Source organism: Bombus impatiens, unplaced genomic scaffold (genome assembly GCF_000188095.3).
Source record: "Bombus impatiens unplaced genomic scaffold, BIMP_2.2 scf_0102, whole genome shotgun sequence".
Taxonomy (NCBI): Eukaryota; Metazoa; Arthropoda; class Insecta; order Hymenoptera; family Apidae; genus Bombus; species Bombus impatiens.
Window position 1 is genome coordinate 2617506 of NT_176521.1, and position 12162 is coordinate 2629667.

Below are 12162 nucleotides of genomic sequence, written 5' to 3' on the forward strand. Positions count from 1 at the left end.
GGCGCGTATAGCCTCCTCATTTGGTCGACTTCTTCGACCTCCCCGTTGCTACTATGGCGGACGACGAAGTTCTCTTCGACGAAGTTTACGAGCTCTGCGAGATTATCGGCAAGTGAGTAACGAATTCGTGAGAAAGAATGAGACAGCTGCGCTAGTACTATGTAGTATGAGTCATGACTAGGGAGAGGGAGCAAGTGTCAAAATGCGAAACAATTCAAAGGAAAGGGTGAAAGAGATATAAGATACTATACTTTGACAGGCGAACGATACGTGAATGCCTATGTTATACGTTAATTCTTTGATATGCGTACCGTGTGTATAGCATAGGTTATGCGTGTTCGTATTGAATCTGGGGACAGTTGCGCGCGCGTAAGCATGTACCGCGTGTAGAAACGATGACGTATATTTGTTGACTCAAAAGGGGCGAATGGGTAAGTAACAATGCAAATGCAAGGAAAAGGTGCGTGTTGAATAAGAAGTCTGGTCTACGTGCCTATTCATGCAAGTTTTATTTCAAGTCTTTACAGGTTGTCTCTAGCAACGTGACCCACCCTTTCGATGAAAACCCATGAACCATACTTTTACCTTTAAACTTGAATATCGTATGCGCAAGAAATAAAATGCTGTCCTTATATTTTATTGATGTTCTCACTAGCAGTTAATCGTTCATATAAATATTTTAACAATGCGGTTACATGGTACGCCCAATGTTCTGTTTATAAGTGGGTAGTATTTAGCAGTTACGAAGAAAAGCGAATTTTAAACTACGTCTAATAATAGAAAACAAGTATTTTATATTGCGTACTTTTGAAAGTTTCATTCTATGAATGGAAAGTAACGTAATAGCATCTTATCATCGTATCAGTTGTATAAGTGCGCACTCTGAAATGCTACTGATAAAAATACCAGTGTAACGATACAACTAATACATGAACATCATACATTAATATTTGTATACGTTTTTTCTAGTGAAAAAACTGATGTGATTGATTTTCTAGTGAAATAACTGATACAGTATTTTTCTAAGAGTGATAAATATAGGATAAAAAATTTAGCAGTTAGTTCTCATTTCTTCAAATTTTATAACTTTTTAAAAACATAAAGTTTCGAGATTTGTATAAAACAAAACCTTCAGAAGAATAACTTTTGCAATATCTGTTTATCTTTGTATTCTTTTACGATATAAACTTTTTATTTTATATTGCAGAGTTTATAGTATTCGTTACAAAGTGAAAGTAAAAAATTTATAGATTATCTGATTTTGTACATTTTGTTTTTTTATAATTTACAACATATTGGAAATTAACTTTTTAATGATGAAAAAGTGAAAAACAAAATATTATAGATAGTTATTTCTTTGTATGTAAACAGAGATTCATTGTCGTTTAGTGTGAAAAAGTGATTTTGATATATTTCCTATATTTTTTATTCTAAAAATTAAAGTAGGCTCTTAGTATATTAAACCTTTATTAAAACATTTATGTTAAGAATAAAATCTTAACGAAAAAAGATGTAAATTGTTTATATAATGAAACAATGAAAAATAGTAAGTTATGTCGGAGGAAAGAAATAGAAACAAATGTGATTCTGATATTTGCAATTCACATTCATCTGTCCGTACATAACAATTTATAATTCACGTACATAGCATCTGTCCCTGCTTTGATAAAATTTTCATTTTGTAATCGACGCTTTGTATTATACAGTATCATTCACAATTTTTTATTTCAGTGCTTGAGATTACGCAGTTTTGTCTCAATGAAATGTAACAAAAGAAAAAGGGCATAAAACGAGCTCAGTAATAAAATACGAACCTACATAGAACTGCGCATTGCCCTGAAACTTTATATTATTTTTCAAATGTGATATACTGAATCATATATAGGCTACGAGCAATACTGTCACATGTTTATAGATAACACGTTAGTTTCAACTTCACTCTCGTTCGATGGAACATTTCAAGAGCTTCAGATCGTGTAAAATCCTGTGACGAACATGCTATTTCGAAATCCTCGTTACATGACCATAAACCCTCTAAGAAGTAAATTCACATTAACTTCCATTAATTCCCTTTGCTTTCTTTTTCTTTTCCGTAGCACATGAATTTTAATGTTGATTAAAAATTCGATTTATCCGAGTGAGCACTTCGACGAAAAAAAAAATTGGAATTTCAAGAGCTTCAACTGGCGTAAAATTCCGTGATGAACGCGTTATTTTCAATTTCTTGTTGCACGACCACTAGTCTTCTAACGCTAACTATTATAAATTTGAGTGAACTTCCATCTATCGCTTATTATAATTTCATTTCTCATTTCTTCTGACTGTATGCGAATTTTAATGTTTATTAAAAGTCCAATTTATTTGAGTGAATGCATTGACGGAAGAAATTGGAAATGTGTATCTGAGAGGCAGGGAGAGGGAAAAAAAGCGTGGAAACGTTGCAGCACATACGTTTCCCTGGGCTCGATCGAGCGACCCCGGAAGAGAAGAGTTCCAATAAATACACGAAATTGCAGTAGCAAGCCTTAACGCTGGCACATACCAGGTAAAATGCAACTTGGCCAACACTTCTTTTACGATGCTCGCCCTACTTTTCATCCCCCTCGTAACTCAGTCGTCGAGGGTCGTGCATACAACGGCTCTGTCTACATGTTTTCTGAGAAGTTAGAGTAAATTCTTGATGATGGAATTTGCCCTTGAACTTAATTGCAGCCGGTTGTCCAGCGTGTTGGACTTAGGAAGTAGCGGAAGCAATCGTTATCATACATTTCTCTTGATGCGTTTGATATGGCACGTATGCTTTTTCTTCAATGGATTTGTTGGTTGAGCAAATATCAAGCTCAAACGATCAAGTTCAATGTAATGAGATACTGAACAAGGAAAAGATCGAGGTCGAAGTGGTCGGTACGCGATAGGAATTGTATACGAGAGAACACGCACTCTTGGAAACATTATATTTATATTTCGGAAGTTTCTATATTTGTAGTATAATGGAGAGACTGCGCCATGTTGTAGCGTTATTTTTTCAGTTTCATGCGATTTTTAAAAACAGTACCAAATTGTATATCGTCCAAAATATTATTTAGTATTTACAATATTTTCTATTTTAACATACTGGAAGTTTAATTTTCTTTGTAAAAATCAAGAAATATAGTAAAGTTATACGTGGAATACATGGAATATGATTGTTAAATACCATATTTTATCATTATTAATTCCATGAATGCTCCGTTTTATTTAATAAGCTTCTTGTGATATCAAACGATACTCTATATGTAATATTACGTTACATAATTTTTCAGAATTATTTTTTACAATGTCTTTGCACAGAGATATTTCTCTTACGTAAATCTTTCTGTATAGCGATACAATAGGTTGTATTAAAATATTTTCTACGTTACAAGTACATATGTACTTAAAGTTTGTGCATTGTGCATTCATCACAGAGCGCACCTTCGAGCGCTCTATAAATACAAAGCCGTTTTAATGGGTTTTCCCTTCTAAAGGATTATTTGTATCAAGCGGTTTCCTCCCCAAAGTGCAAATTTCTCGCTAAAGTTTCTCATCATTTGGGTTATCCGAATAGGTACTCTACATAAGTTCTATAATTATATCTAAAAGCAAAGTAGAACAGCAAAGATTATAGAATTTCGATCCAAAACAATCAATTTTTTCCATTATGTTATCACATATCAAATTATTTATTTTTCTATTGAAAAAAGATTTTTAAAGTTATATCAAAAAATTTGAAAAAACTATTCATTTCGATTTTTAACTTCTATTTCTAGAAATATCTTTTGTTAGTATCAGCTTAAAGCACATCATATTTACAAAAATGTGTTAGATGCTATTTTATGAAAATCTAAGATAAGATATAAGTAATTAATTTTTGTCTACAAAAAATTATTTATTAAGTGTAACTTTTTAAGGAATCTGTCTGGCCTTCTTATTTGTTCTTTTTATGTACATTATACGAGTAATTTATTTAGTACCATAGCAATAGGTGCACTATTCGTTTCTTACATGTATGTAGCTCTTTGGCATATCGCCAATTGTTACCGATGATGTGAAGTTGGATTCTGCTTAATAGAAACGAAGTGTCATCGATCCTAATGAATCGCGTCTAAAATGGAACGATACAAAGTCGACATTAGCTAAATGTTTGCGAAGTGTTTTTGTCGCAATATATTTTGTGCTCTACATTTTCTAAATGTATCTTAAATAACAAAATTTATATATACCTTTTTATTTATTACTTTATTAAATATATATTGTTAATATTACATTATTATTACTTCTTTGAAATACAATGTGATTATAGAAAGAAGTAGAGTAAAAACCATAGTTTAACAAACAAGATACGAAAAACACAAAATTCTTTTAAAACTCTGGTGTTAATATCCAATAAAGTGTCAGAAATGCATCTGAGATCAACTTGCTAGGAAGTTTTTGCTTGATATTGGTCAAGTATTTCCCTTTTAAGCACTCATACCCTTCCTGTTGATATATCGTGAGTCCAATATAGTTCCATTAAAATATCGACCACATCCGACTTCGATAGCCTGGGAATTGATGCTTGAAGATTATAACAGACCAGAACGAGATTTCCCAAGTGATGTCGCATTAATATCATTGCTGTCAATCTGTTCTTGAATGCATGTTTTAAAATAAATAGTCGTTTAAGATAATCGACGGTACAAAATAGTGGTTGAATTTCATGAATTTCTTAAGTACTATGCATCCTCCAGAGATTTTCTAAAGAGTTTAAGGATAAATAATCGACTTGCCCTTTGCCATTACCATCTTTGAACGGGATATTGATTGTATGCTGGTTTACCATTATCCGCTGTGGTCATTAGCCCATGAATGACTGTATAAACTTCGATGTCCTAAGAATAGTTTAGAACGAAACTTCTATGTTCACCTCTCTATCTACCTCCATTGACGGTATTCCATTGAGGAACAGCATTTAAGTACGAGCAGCTAGCGTTATATTGGACATTACATAGCTACGTTTGATCGACATGGTCAAAAAAGGAAGAAACTATATTCTAAATTAGTACAACTTCTTATGATATCTGAGAATTAAAAAAAATGCAGTAATAGTTGCAACTCCTTGAAGTTTAGAATTGCTACATAACTTAGATTTAGTTTAGACAAAATTGTGTTGCATTGTCTTTTTTTCTTTCTTTTTTTATTTAGTCGAAACGTATGATTTAATGACACAACGATGGTTGTAGTTATATCTGACCCAGTTTTTTGTGAGAGGATACCTATATTAATGAAAAGTTGCAAATATTTCGTGTATTCGGAGCAACTGTCCGTGAGTGAAACGCTGAAAGTGGTTTTCTTTGTTTCCGTACGTTATAAATAGAGGATATAACGGGTATTTGTGGAAAGCAATCGTATTTATCGCGGATCTCATACATGGTATCAATTCCCCGAGGATTTTTATTCTAAAATATTGATAGGTTCCGATGACTGGTCGGTGTGAACAGTTTTAAATTACCGTAATTCTTATACCTATACTGTGTTTATAACTATTTTTACTAGAGCTACGTGATGAATACGTTTTTAAAAAATATATAAAGTTGTTGATTTATTATTTCCCCAAACAAGCCTGAGATAAAATGTTATTAACGATCAAAATTGAAATGCAAATGATTGTTATCCATCCTTGGAATCATTAAATTTGTCAGAACGTGTCAAATATGTAAATAAATTCAGTACAAATAATTTCAGCAAATGTTTGTTGTTATTGATATATGTAAATGAATTCTGCGATACGTCCTATTCAAATTGATAGATCATATTTTCTTATGAAAACAGATTTATAATCTTTTAAATAGGCTATAAATTAAGAAATATAGGTTGCTGTAAAAAATGTCCAAAAATATAAATAAATATTACATTATTATTTTGTTAGGCAATTAATATGTCTAACAATGTGTTTTAGGTGATTCAATAATCTGTAAATAATGTGATCTTTGTATTCATCGATATTATCCCCTTTTTGCTTGAATCGCTTTTTTAATTCGTTCGCCTGTTTATGATGTATTGATGTTCTGTTCACTTCACGATTGAATTAATTTTTTATTCGTAGTAGAATTCAAATCCAATAGCTACAAAGATACGTCTGTGCATGTATTAAATCGTTCATAAATAATAGTTTTAAATAGCTTGTATTTTGTATATAGGATTAATTTATTTGTCAAATATAAAGCTTCACAAATTTTCATAATTTGCATGCTTTAACAAATCATACGCATTTCTCATAAAAATTAGTTTTGCATTAGGAAGAAATTAATTATCCTAGTCGTTCGTAACATCTAAAATACCTACTTTGTAAACTCAGATTCTAGATACAGTTTGATATAGTTTGATAATCGTTCGATTTAGAATTCACGTAATCTTTCGATTTTATCAATACTATTCATCATTACTTAGATTCATAGATTTCTAGTAGATTTTATTAATAGAATTACCTACACATTTCAATTCAGCAATAGTACCTATCCTGAATCAATTTTCGCTAATATCTAACGGTAATGATTTCACACTGCTGCTACAGAATCCTCATAATAGAACTACGCATTAATCCTACACTAATTATTTCGTTGAATGTTCGAGACATACGATGGTAACTAGAAATGATAAAGATATTGACGGTTTCAAGGTGTTAACAGCAATAGGAGCTTACTGTACAATGCTTTATTTAATGTACGTCAGTTATTTAATGTATATCAAGGGCAAAATGTATTTTTGTCCTGTACGTGAAGGATGACAGACTTTAGAGCTAGGTCGATGCGAGCGTGTAGTCGAGGATACTGAAGTGAGAAAGTTTGATCCTCTCCAGTTCAGAAGTGGTATTGAATTGCTGAAATCTTCTTGGCAGATCACGGGAAAGATCACTATGGATGCAAACTGACATTCCATTGTACCAAATAAATTTGGAATTTTACACTTTCTATGTCAGGTGTCAAAATTCTCCAGATTTTCAAGCCAATAAAGTAACTATGTATATTAGTTAGTTATGAGAATTGAAGATTGTGATTTTTATTTTTTTTTTTTTAATAGAATAATACGGTGAATCATTTCCTTTAATGAGTAACAACAATTAGTACAAAGAATTATTTCAAGGATCTATTTTGCTTTCAAAACTTCCAATATCGTCACGCTGGTTTATAACACACTTGGAAAAAAAATTATGCAAATAAGTATAATGAATTTATGTATCAAAGAATATATTCTTAGAGTTATGTTGATAGTATTTACTATGAATATCTATGATATATTTGAATATATGAACGCTATTGCGGTTCAAATAGGAGCAATTGATATTTCAATATTAAAGGTAAAAAAAACCTCCGCATAATCGTATGGTAATACAAACGTAGATTTCCCATTGGCATTCTAAATTCGAGAGAATAATATAATTCTCCTTTTCAGCGTGTAATATAACAAATTGGCAGAGGATTTATTAAGAACGGGAACAGCATCTAAACTATTTATCGCGTTTTGCATATGCCTTGGATCTGACTTGGCTAATTTTTACGATATGCATATGATACTAATTTAGATGCAGAATATATTATAGCGCCGGTTTAGTAGAAGAATCATTAGAAAGTCGTAAATTCGAATATATTTGTAAAAATTAACTTTAACAATTTACTACTTTGTGGATAGTGATGACAGAAGTATCATTATTTTACCCAATAAAGTTATTTGACGAAAGAAATGGCACAATTTATAGAATTGTTTCAACCATCTTGTTAATAGAACAATATTTTATTAGATACTCCGAGAATCTAAGATTATTATTTACATTGCAAAAGAGTATTTTTATATTAACCCTTAAACTGTAAAATGGATATTCCATGCTATTTCGGGCTATTTCGACCGGGTTGTGTTTTTCACAAGGGAGTAGGTAGAAAACCCTTTTTTCTCCCCGTCTAAAAAGTGTCATTTGGCGAAAATTTTGCGATAACTTTAATTTAGAATGTTTGAAGATGTTATATGAATCTTTTGGATTGTCTTAACATATGTTGCCTACTGAAAAATTCATTGAACATGAAAGACCCACGTTTACAGTTTGATGGTACCGTAGAAAACGTTAACAAATGATTGTATTATTAATCGCTCCTTGTTCAAATCGATATTCCTGAAAAGTTTCCTGTATAGTTCTATATCACTCTTTTATAAGTGTGCTTAAGATGTTAGGATCTATAGTTATTTGAAGGAAGAATTGTGCAAATATTTTTCTATGACGCTTGCGACTCTAATTTAATGTTTTAATGTTATGAACATACAGAGATTTTTTTATTATATTTTTCTTAGCTAACGTTATGTACTCTTCAACAAGGTCTTGAGCTTTGTACAATGTCTATATATCTGAAATTGCCGTTTCGCTTCTTAAAACATGTAAGCTTTAATGCCTGACCGACTTTATGACTTCACTATATCTTTTCTACCGACGGGTAAGCGTTTCTCAGCTGTCTGCAACATTTATACAAAACTAGATACGCTCACATCCTCGAAGCTTCTTTATAGCTTCTCTATTTCATAATACATAATAAGTTTCACTAATAATTATATTCGTAAATTGCAACTCATTATCTCTACGACTTCTCGATTCTGACCAGCTAACCCGTAATTTATATGAATTCAATAACGCGGAAACAAGTGAGTATGGAGCTAGAGTATCATTGTCGATACGGCGTGACTTCGACGATGTACTTCATCGAGCATCCTTTCTGTCTTCTCAAATGCGCCTCACCTAATTCTGTTACAATTCAGTCTGTGGTTTTGCACAATTTCTTGTTTAATTGTGCATCCATTGTTACGTAATATCTATTCTGTTATCAATTTTGTTATAATAAACAGGAACTCTAAATTATGATTCAGGTTTGTCTTATCAATCTTACTATAGTAAATAATTGGTTCTTTATCTGCTTAATAGTGTGGAACTTTCTTTGTTTCTAGAATTTACAAATTTTGAGACATAACTCGGATAAAGAGATCAACTGATAGAAAGGCTGTCAAACTTATCTTAAGCAATAATATGTATTATATAGGCAATAACGTATATTTTATATTATATATTAGGTATATCGATAACTCAATCATTGTAAAAAGAAGTTAGTCTTGGTAAGGTCTTAGTAAGTGATTTAAATTTATAGTCTACTGATTTTGTAAGGAGCTCGGAGATACTACTTTTAATCAATAAGTCTCACCCATCCCTCACTTCTCCAATTTAATTTGTCTCTTGGTGTGCAATTGATATAACGGTAAAAAATTAACATAATGAAAGAATAAATTATTTTATGTAAAACAAAGGATCAAGATTCATATGTAAATTCAAACATAAATTAATATAAGGAACAGATTAGGATTAATTTTCCATTAATATGTATATTTTAATATGTCGAAAAATTTAACGAAATATCCGGAATAATCCGAATATTTATAAGCAATAGTGTAAAGCAGGTTAGAAATTGCTATAGTTACTAAAAGATTTAATGATTTCCGTATAAATTAAGCAAGTATAAATAAAAATTAAATTATAAATGAAAATAAGCGCATATGGTATCGTACGCTAGATAGTATTGTGTATGTGTATGAAAATGAAATGGACAGCAACGAGGCGATAACTGTTGTCAAAAATTTGTGTGATGCTTCCAGGTAGAATAGTATAACTATCCATACATACCGACAGTATGTAAAATTTCGATCGAGCGGTTGGAGTCCTGCATGGCAATCATGCATTGGATGTTCTACGCATGGTTCCGACAACTAGTGATGAATGTTAAAAAAATGCTTTAAATTGAGCATCTGTCAATACAGAATGTGAGCTATATGTGAATGTGAGATGTGGTAACTCTGAATATGTAATATCGAACTTTGGCTTTATTTTAAAATACGATATATACTATACGTAGTGCATATCTATATGCATATACTATATATGAGAACTATTTTAACCGAGTAACGTATTATATTTTTGTTTATTTTATTAATAGAATTTGTTTTATAAATAGAATATATCTATCTCATACTTGTTAGATAATTACAATCATTTTCAACATTCACTATATCTGTATTAGGCACGACTACAGTTACTTGACAAAATTCATAATATTTCAACAGTCATTTTTTAAATATAATCTTCTCGTTTCTAAATTTGTTAAGATACAAATTATTCTATTTAATGTAAAATTGTGGTATTATATTGTTATAGTTATTGTCCAATTTAATGTAAAAACATAAAATTACAAATCTATAACTTTTATTTTGCCAATTTAACGATGTTTGTGAATTAGTAAATTATTGTATTAAAATAGTTAGTAATTTTTTTGTTAATAATTTATTAGTTTTAGTTAGTAATTAATTAGTTAGTAAATTATTGTACAAGAGGATCCATTGAATCGAATCAATTAATCAAGGTATTGGAAATAGTTATTTCAAAATAAGCTGCCAATAATAATCCACTATTCGGGACGTAAGTCTTTCGAGAACAGTCATACGAAATAGTTCAGTGTATGGGATAACAACGCTAGTAGTCCATCGTTCAGAACGAAGCACACAGTGAATTGTCATCCACTTGCTCTTTATGTCCAACCAGTTGTCCAATATTAATTTAGCGAGCGACCTTTGTGAGAGAATTGTAAACCAGAAAGGTTGTCTCGGGATTTACAATATTGAGAAAGAGATAATCCATGCGGTTTAATCGTAACTACATATATACGTTATACACACACACATGTGGTATATAAACGGTATATCGGCATATTCTGCAAATAAAAAAGTCAACTGATGAAATATTTCACTGTATTATTATATTTCTATTATTAGATTACTGGACATGAAATTCTTTTTTAAATATAGTTGACCACATTTAATTAAAATAATTCCAATGCACTTTGTTAATAATTAACTAATTTCGTTATTCTACTATCACACGAAAATTCTATTTATTTCTGATACAATTAATAATATTTGTATTATAAATCTTTTTACCACTTAGTATATTTACGTAATTTATAGAAAATGTATTGTTCTTTGATGTGATTGACCTGACAAATTCAAAACCAATAACATCGTACATACGTACAATATAAAATAAATTAATTTAATATTATATTCTTTTACATTTATCGTTTCTTTTATAGCTAATTTGTACAATACGTTCAGATGAAAAATTGTATTTAACTACAATTTTTTCTCGTGAGCTAACAACCATCCAGTTATGAAAGATTAATTCAGTACTCAGGTATGATTAATTGGCAATTTCTGCCAAGAAAGCTGTTATCACGTGTTAAGGATGGTATATAACAGTTCTGAAATGATTTAGATATTGCAATATACCCTGGATATGATTCTACAACGTAACCGTAGATTTCTTTCATTTCACGATTTTTTTTTAATTAAATTAGGTGTCGAGGATATCCCGTTTATTACTAACAGATCCGGAAAGATTTTCTCGTTTTAATCTACTCATACCTAATCGCGATAAAAATGAGAAATATAATCACTTAATTTTTAGTAGTATTCATTAATGAAAGCTAAAAGTCACTACCGCTAGAATGCCTTAAAAGAATTATTCTTCATTTCTCATGAGAAATACAACATTAGTGCAATTTTGCATGGAAACTACTTTTTAAGGATTTACTATTTACGTATTTTTATCTCTCCTTTCGAGAGGTAATTATACTTCTACTCCACAAATTATATTGTAGCATAAGTCGTAGAAGTAAAAAAAATAGACTTAAGAAGCGATTAAAGCTTGAACGTGTGCATATATTACCATTGTAATTACCGTAAATTGTTTAAAGCCGTATTCCAGGACGCAAATGTAGATAATATTACCGAATAATATATATTACAGCGTTACGATTCGAATTAAAAATGTGCCCAGATATACGTTTTTTGAATTCTTATATTACTACTTGTTGTAATTGAAACTTTTGATGAGAGAGGCTACATTTTACTTTTTAAATTTATGTTTTAATTTATTTTCCAAAAGCATCTTTTGTCATTTAATTGACAATAAACGAGGAAGATGTTTTTCAATATTGGAATGATATTGAAATTTAATGTAAATAATTGCAGTCATTTTTGTGCAATAATAGCGAAACAGTAATCGATCGTTGGCCCTATTCTCAT

At 30.6% G+C, this 12162-nt stretch overlaps 1 protein-coding gene across 8 annotated transcripts in view; it reads left to right on the forward strand.

The window, feature by feature from the left end:
* LOC100749869 (peripheral plasma membrane protein CASK) overlaps positions 1 to 12162 on the forward strand; it is a 263940-nt gene that overhangs the window by 1205 nt on the left and 250573 nt on the right. For all 8 annotated transcript variants that reach the window (XM_024364715.2, XM_012394923.2, XM_024364716.1 and 5 more), the window contains exon 2: positions 1 to 112. In XM_024364715.2, the coding sequence (XP_024220483.1) occupies positions 54 to 112 (59 nt within the window). In that variant the 5' untranslated portion in view covers positions 1 to 53. The remainder of the gene's footprint in view (positions 113 to 12162) is intronic.